This window comes from Xiphophorus maculatus, chromosome 13 (genome assembly GCF_002775205.1).
Source record: "Xiphophorus maculatus strain JP 163 A chromosome 13, X_maculatus-5.0-male, whole genome shotgun sequence".
NCBI classification, from domain to species: Eukaryota; Metazoa; Chordata; class Actinopteri; order Cyprinodontiformes; family Poeciliidae; genus Xiphophorus; species Xiphophorus maculatus.
The window spans coordinates 11449652-11458121 of record NC_036455.1 but is presented as its reverse complement, the minus strand read 5'-3'; the positions used below and the strand labels follow the sequence as shown (position 1 = coordinate 11458121).

The window sequence follows — 8470 nt, the reverse complement described above, 5'->3', positions numbered from 1 at the left end:
GAACTAATGTGTATATTCACAGTTTCCAGAATACTAAATAGTGTTTCTATTTTACTTTAAAGTGTAAAGAGACTATGGTTACTGTAAAAAAAAATATATGATATCAATAAACAAAATAATTTTCTGGGGATTAATAAATGCCTGGAGGACAAAAAGTCCAAACGTGTACAGATTTAGTTATCAGACTCATAAAGACAGTTTTTGCAGGTATATTTTATTCCGTTTTCAAACGTGAATTTTTGTTTATTTTAAAACTGCTTTATGCTTTAACTTTCCAAAGCTCTCTCCTGTCAACATCGCTGTTTCACTTAGATTTTGAATCCTGAAACTTGATTTAATCGAGGTACAAAATAATCTTGGCTACCTTAAATTAGACTTTAAATGATTCTCTAACAAGAACCATTAAATTGTTGATATGGAGAGAATTTAACGAAGGAAATTGAGTAATACTAATTGTTAGTTGAGTCAAAAGAAAATAAAAATTCACTTTCATGAAAAATAACATTTTAATTTCACACCAATTTGTGTTTTATGACTTCCTTTGAGATCAAAATGATGTATCTGACAAAATGTATTTCTCCACTTGCCATTTCTTTAATTTTGCTCTTTTGCAAAGAGGCTGGTGCGTGCAGCCAGCCTCTTTTATTTTTAACCTCGATAGCTATGTGATCAATGTTGCATCAGCCAGCGGTTTTATGTTGCCATGTTCTGTTATCCGTAGCAGTGGCTGAAAGTCACAAAAACTTAGTTAGGTAATTTCTAGAATAACTCTGGAAAAATGGTCTCAGAGTAGAACTCCACTATTAGATTGTCCACTCCACATATGTTGTCCTGTCTGCATACAAGACATTTATCCAGAAGGACTTCATGTTGTTAATGTGTGCAGTGGCAGATTTCAGTCCAGTTTGAAGGTGTTGTTTTTGAACTACTTTCTATGTTGGTACCCGAGTTGTGGTGTAAAACCAGTTCACTGTGGGCAGTGACACCAGTGTGCCAGCAGTTACCAGCACCCTCTGTGGTTCATGGGTTATTCCTGAATGTTCAAAACCATTTTCTTATCATCTCAGGGTGACCTTTTGTTTCCGTTTTAAAATCCTGGCAAAGCTGAGGATTTCAGGTATTTGAAGTGCACTTACATACAGTTGTTAGAACAAATTATCCTTTTTAAACCTACAATTGTCTCGGTCTAATGTTTCTGCTTTCTGAGTACTGGTCATTCCAATGAGTGCTGCTTTATGGATCCTTTTTTTGCTGGTAAAGAAGAACCCCAAGCTGTAGTCACTTATCACAAATGTCAATCTTGTCAAGTTATCATATATTGCAGAACTTTGAGCTCCACAAATGCCAATAATTAGATAACTAATAATTCCACCCTAGAAGCGCTAGGAAGTCAATGAGTTAATAATGCACACGATTACATAATTGAAATAAATGAAAGCAGTAAAATATTCTACAATTTTGAGCAGTCATTGTATTGGCAGCCTTCCATATTTTTTTTGAGATTTTTCTGCTTAGAATAACATTGTGCTAGCCTAGTGATTGTATCAGATTTAGCAAAGAGAACAGCTGCATTTCATGTTTAGTCTCATTTGTTTTTTGTTGAATTCTTTGACCATACTGGCCACATGTTTGATAAAGTTGCTACTGAAATTGATTTTGACAGTCATATTGAATAATTAAAATGTTATTCAGATATCCTGGTTAAAAAAAGACACACGGCAGAGAAAGTCAAATAAAGCAAGCAAGACCTAAATTATGCAAAGGAGGTGTGAATCAATATGATAAAAGCATCGCTAATATGTGTTTTCCACTTTGGCTGACTTTGAAAGAATCACACGTGTTCTTTTACAAGATAAGACAAATGAACCATGCCTCATGTTTTATTCAAAATCTAAGCCAGTGCATTTTCGCCTGAGTCTGAACTAGATCCACATCTGTGACCACTTCTCGGCCAAAAAAATAGAAAAAACATCTGAGCCAATTTGTCCAGGACATGACCACTTCATTGGAAATCAAATCCATCATCCTCGCTATTAGCTGCTGGGGGACTGGAGTGTTTCATTAGAGAAAAACTAGTGCTAAAGTGCTGTGAAAAAGTGCTTGTCCATTATAGATTTCTTCTGATTTCTTTTTTGTTATACTTAAATATTTCAAATTAGATTTTCAAATAACATTTCCATTTGTTAAGCAGAAAGAAAAAGCTATCAAACTTTGCAATAATTCATCCTTAACCTTAAAGAAGTGGTTTCTCAATCCTTGGTGGCAATCACATCAGGCATATTTGATCTAACACTGAGTCTTTTACATTACTGTAAAAACTCTCTGTTCCACTCTTCTAGGGAAAAATTAAGTTGAGCCATGTTGGAGAGTTTTTGAGTAAAAAAACAAGGCCTGTTTAAGTTTACAGCGAGCTAACTTTGACTAGGACACTTTAAAAGGTGCAATTGGTAATGTGCTTCAGATCACTGTCCTGCATAATCCAAGTAGGTTTTTCTTTGTTGAATTGTAAACATTGACCTTAACTAAACAAAATGATGTGAGCAATGCTGAACATGTTAAGCAGAGGTTCATCACTGTTCCATTGTCATGTGGATGTTTTCTCTTAAAGTCCCAAATCCTTTGAACCTCATCTGTTCTTGACTTGTATTTTCTTTAAAATTGAATGTAATATGAATGTAATTGAATGTAAATCTTTTAGCCTATTTCTGGCTTTGAGGGACGTTCTATGTAAGTAAGTTCTTGATTCTACAGACCTGCCAGTAATCAGCCCCCCAACAAGAGAATTCACAAAATCACAATTACAAGCTAATATTTTTCAATTAGTTCAACTCAATTTGTACCAATTCACAGCACTTTAATTCAATTAAAGTTCAGTTAATAAAATTCCATAATCCAATCTCAAATGTTTGAAACTGGACCTGTTTAATCAGACTAAAACCAAGTAAGTCCTAATCATTTATTTCAGAAGTAAGAGTGTGGGAGAATGTCTTCGTGCCAGGAAGTAGAATGAGTCTGAACAACACAACTGAGCTGTTGTAATATCCCAAAGTTGTCAACAAATTCTCAGTCTGAGTGTAAAAACGTGTCCTGTCTTCAGCCCTCAAGAAGCCCTTCGCATGCTTACATAAAGACTTAAACAGCTATGCTCAAAGCAGTCTTGTGAACTTTATTCTTAGATTATTCTTATAGTTTGAATTGCATTTTTTATGAAGCTATAAAAAAACACAAGCACACAGACACTAAATACACAGATCAACATGCGATGTCCTTAAGAGAAGGTGTTGTTAGAGAACTAGGATAATGTGAATATGAAAGATATGAAGAAATAAAGGAAAACAAGAAATGAAAATACAATCAAAATCCTGAGCTAAATAAAAAATCAAATACCTGTGGTAGAAATTGAAATTCTGGCTGCATGTACCTGTTTAGACAACACACAGCTTTCTTGCTTCAGGACCTTGTCGTGTTCTGTGATTAAAGCAGCCTTGAGGTCCTTCCACATGTAGTGAAATCATAGTGAAGCTAGAGAGTTGTTCAAGCCATCTGTCTCTTTAGAAACGTCTTGGCATCCATGCTAAATGCCTGCCGCGTCCTCTGAGGTTGGGAATTTAGACAATTTCCTGCAGCATCTGTGGCATGAGGTGAATGAAAAATGGGAAAACCTCCAACTTCCAATTTTCTGATTCCCTGATCCTTTAAATTAATTAAAACGCAATCAGGTAATTTTAAAGTCTGAAAACTGAGAATTCAGTTGACATGCAATTTATTTTCTTTTATCTTGTTATGGGAATTAATCTAGTAAGGTGGGAGGCCTCAGGTCAGGAACTTATTCATACCCTTTTATACAAATGGAAAAACACCACCTAGCATAATGACCCCAAAATATACAACACGAGTAACAAAGTAATGGTTTAGATTGAGAATATTCAAGAGTCACACAGACATATAAATACAGAATTACATCAATTAACAACAATGTTTACATAACATCCACTAGATCAGGGGTGGGCAATTATTTTTTCCATGGGGCCACATGAGAAACAGAAAATATTGTGGAGGGCCGGCCAAAAGGCTGATCTCAATAATGTGAGGTACAGTTCATAATATGAACTGTACCTCTTTGTAAAAAGCAGTAAATAGCATTGTTTTGACAAGCTGGTAAGAGTACATGTTATAATTAAGCAATGAAAACATGAGGTTGCCTTCCAAAAAATTTAATTTATTCAAGCGAATTTCACAAAACAATGGGAAAGGCAATTAATCCCTAAAACGGCATCATAAAAACACGCTAAACATGCAAATAAAAATAACCACAATATAATTAAAATCATGCACAACTCAACCATTTAAAACTTTTTACATTTTTAAGTTATTTTTTCTTGTTCAGTGAGAGAAATCTAGTCTCTGCTGGGCTTTAACGAGTGCATCAAAATCAGGTTGAATGTCTGAGGTGGAGATGCGAAGCACAGCTGACAGATGATCGTCAGTGAGAGATGATCTGTAACAGGATTTCATGAACTTCATCATTGAAAATGTTTGTTCACATATGTAGGTAGAGCCAAAGAGAACCAACATCTTCTGAGCATGTCTCTTCATGTTTGGAAAGTTCTCCTCCTTGAGAGAAGAGTAGAAATCCAGCAGAGATCCTGATTTAAAGAGCTCTGCCAGTACTGCATCAGACTGCAGGTCAATGAGTTCCAGCTGAACATCACTGGGTGCATTATCCACACTGCAGGTAAAGGGAGAGGAAATCATGTGCATTTCATCCTCGATTGTCCTGAGATCTTCAAATCTCCTTGAAAACTCACAATGCAATGCTCCTAACATGGATGAGTACCTGCGGAGGTGATCGGCTGATGGTGTGACTTCTTTCAGGGTTTGCATGTGAGTGAGATTGTTGTTCTCCAGTTGGCTTGAAAGAAACAACATCTTTTTCATGAAAGCCTTCACCAGGGTGTGCATTTCATGAACAAAAAGGCCCCTGCCTTGCAGTTTGGTATTCAGGTCATTCATCAGTGCGGTCACATCAACAGCAAATGCAAAATCTGCCATCCAGTCCTCATCTGAGAGCTCTGGGATGTCTTTGCCTTTCATCTCACAAAACTCTCGAATCTCTGTTTTCAGATCCCAAACTCTTTTTAGCACTTTGCCCAGGCTGAGCCATCTGACAGGTGTGTGGTAACTGATGTCACTATGCTCAGACGCATGGTCCTCCAAAAGTGCGACAAATTGTCTGTGATTCAATGCCCGTGCCCTGATGAAGTTTACTATGTTACTAACAACATTAATAACATGGTTCATTTTTAGCACCGACTTGCACAACACATGTTGGTGTATAATACAATGCAAAAATATTAATTCCTGATCTGCGTCGATTTCAGCCACTTTATCTTGCATACGTTTTAAAAGTCCCACATTTTTCCCTGTAAAATTTGGACAACCGTCCGTTGTGACACCTGCCAGTCTGTCCCATTTCAGTCCCAGTGTGTCCATGCACGCATTCACCTCCATGAAGAGATCGCTCCCTGTAGTTGTTCCTTTCATCGACCGCATTGCTGCCAGCTCCTCCGTAATCTTGAAGTCCGGCGTTATCCCGCGGACAAATACAAGTAACTGGGCTGTGTCACGGACATCACAGCTTTCATCCAAAGCCAAGGAGAAAAAGTCAAAATTTGCCACTTCACGTTGCAGCTGAAGCTCCAGATTGCACGATATGTCCTCGACCCTTCTCGTCACGGTTCGCCTGGAGAGCGGGACTTTCTCAAATTCTTCTTTTTTTTCAGGGCATATTAAAGCTGCAGAGTCCACCAAGCACTCTTTGATAAACTCCCCCTCCGAGAATGGCTTACCGGTTTTAGCGATTTTGTGAGCTATCACAAAGCTGGTCTTGGTTGCTGCATCCCTGGATGTGTGAAGCTTGGTAAAAAAGCCTTGCTGCTTTTGCAGTTTAGCTAGCAAAGCTTCCGATGTCCGCGCCCTTTCAGCATCAGTCACGTTCTTGTATTTCTCCCCGTGTTTTGTCTCGTAATGCCGACTCAAATTGTAGTCCTTAAACACGGCGATCTGCTCCCCGCAAACTAAACACACGGCTTTACCTCTCACTTCAGTAAATAAATACTTAGCAGTCCAATTTTTGTTGAAAACCCTGCATTCGGCATCTACCTTTCTTTTTTTAGCATGAGCAGACATTTCTGAGGGCTAAAGTCCTCTTGTGACTTGCTAGTGACAACGATCATATCACGCACATGCCTCAATATACGTTTTGCGTCATCATGTACGTAAATAAAAAACAACTTCAAAATAAAAGCAATGCAGCTTCAGTCCATGCATCAGGTAAAATAAGAAAATATGTTTATTTTGTAATTTCCAATTAACGTTACACGGGCCGGTCAGAGTCAATCAAAGGGCCGTATGCGGCCCGGGGGCCGTACAATGCCCAGGTTTGCACTAGATGGTACCTTTAGCAAAAAGAAAAGCAGAAAAGAGTCAAATCAAGACTCAAATCTTTGGTAGAAACATTTGAGGCTTACTTATGATTTGGCCACATCTCTCTACAAAGGGGTTGAAGAAGAGCATAAACACACCAGTCGGGTGATCTCGGCAGTAATTAAGCAGCAGGCTCCAGAGTCTAAGTTTTTTGAGGGGGTGGTGGGGAGAGTTAAACCTGATTGTAAATTATCAAAATTTTAGACATTGCAAAAAATCTATTTTTATTGTTTTATTATGACATTTAGTTAAAATGCCAACCAAATTCTTTAGAGATAAAACTTCCTCTGAGCTGGGTAACACTGGTGAAACCCTAAGCCACATTTTTGTAAATGTCTACAACTAAAATAATTTCCTATAACTTGTTAGTCAATGCAGTAAATGTTTAATTTAGCCTCAAGCTATAAATTATCTACCCAAAGAACTAAAGTGCAAGTCCAGATTCTGAGATTTTAAGCGTGTTTCTTTATTCAAAATGAGTTCATTTCAGATGTCTTTGCTACACATAAGATTGTTGCCCATCCAAAAAAGTGTAAAGTGCATACATAGTCCTGTCAGATCTCTGCCTCCTTCACCCCACTGCTTATCCACACAGATGACACTCAATGAAACAGATGAAAACACTGCAGCTAATAGGAGCTTTTGATCCGGTTAGAGGTGGAAGAAATATAATAAATGGTAATTATATTACAATCATATCGTCATAGGAGTTACACAACTTTGGGCTTACTTTTTAAAACATATTCCTACATGGTAGTATTGTAAAACAAATATTTTTATTGATCTGGCAAGGCTTAGTAGCAGTGGGCAACATCATTGCCTGTTGTCCAGTGAATTAGTTAAGTCAAAGCATAAAGTTGCAAGATTGTCTGAAGTGATCTGAAAAGTAAATAAATTGAGTGGAAAAAACTGAAGTGACATAGAAAAACTGAGACTTTTGAAAATAATGACAGATGCGCCCACGTTGCCATCCTGACTAGTTCTTATGAGTCACTACATCTCCTTCCCTGATTCGTCATGCCCCTGTCAGGTGTTCATTGCAACAAAGCAACAAATTCTGTGCTTCCCGTTGCTTCCACCACACCAACACTCAGACTTGTGTGTTCTTTGACATTCATCCACATTCATTCCAATACATGATATAATCCAGACCCATAATCTTCACATTTTGGTTCCTTTAGTTAAGACTTAAAGTTTACTGTACAATAGTTCTGTAGGGATATTAATAGGGATATGATTTTGAGGTTGTTTTTTACCTCCTGTTTTGACTTGCAATTACTTCTGGGGTAAAAGTTATGCACAATGATAAGTGAAATTATTTATATCACTTTAATTTTTCTCAGGTTTAGTTGCATTCAGAACATAAATATAAATTAATATTTTTAGCACTTTTTGTAATGACCTGAATAAAGCAGTACATGATCTATTCTATTGTGGCATAAATTCGTATGACACAAATTTTAGATTAAATGTGAAACAATCCTTGAAGAAATTCTGCTAGAGGTTGAATTTGATTTGAAATTTAGTCTTTTTTTTTATCTTCTAGACATCCAGAACCTACAGGCAGAGCTACAAAGGGTTTAGCTCAAACCATAGTATTGTGTTAGAATGGCCCAGTCAAAGTTCAGAACTGAAATATTTTGAAAAGACAAATGGATAAAATCTTAACATGTCTCTAGATTTGCAAATATCTGGAAACATGTGAAGTAGTTTCACTGCTACCTTTTTACTCACTCAAACAAAGGATGCTTCTACAAAATATTAATTCTCTTGACTTTAATTCAAATGTGTTTCAAACCTTTTTGATTTTTTTAAGCAATCTTCTTCCTTCCATTTCACAATTACTTATTACTTTCTGTTTGATTATATCATAATATCCCTCCAAATACATTGAAATTGTGGTTAGAATATGAAAATGTAAATAAGTTTAAAGAATTAAAACACTTTGGGGCAAAAAGTGGTGAGATATGAATGAGTAATCTTC

General features: G+C 36.8%; 1 protein-coding gene across 1 annotated transcript; it reads right to left on the bottom strand.

The window, feature by feature from the left end:
* Positions 1-4094: 4094 nt before the first annotated feature.
* On the bottom strand, positions 4095-6436 carry LOC102216996 (general transcription factor II-I repeat domain-containing protein 2-like). The gene has a single exon (XM_005817508.2). The coding sequence runs from the start codon at positions 6187-6189 to the stop codon at positions 4384-4386; it is 1806 nt and encodes a 601-aa protein (XP_005817565.2). The 5' UTR covers positions 6190-6436; the 3' UTR covers positions 4095-4383.
* Between the last annotated feature and the right edge of the window lie 2034 nt (positions 6437-8470).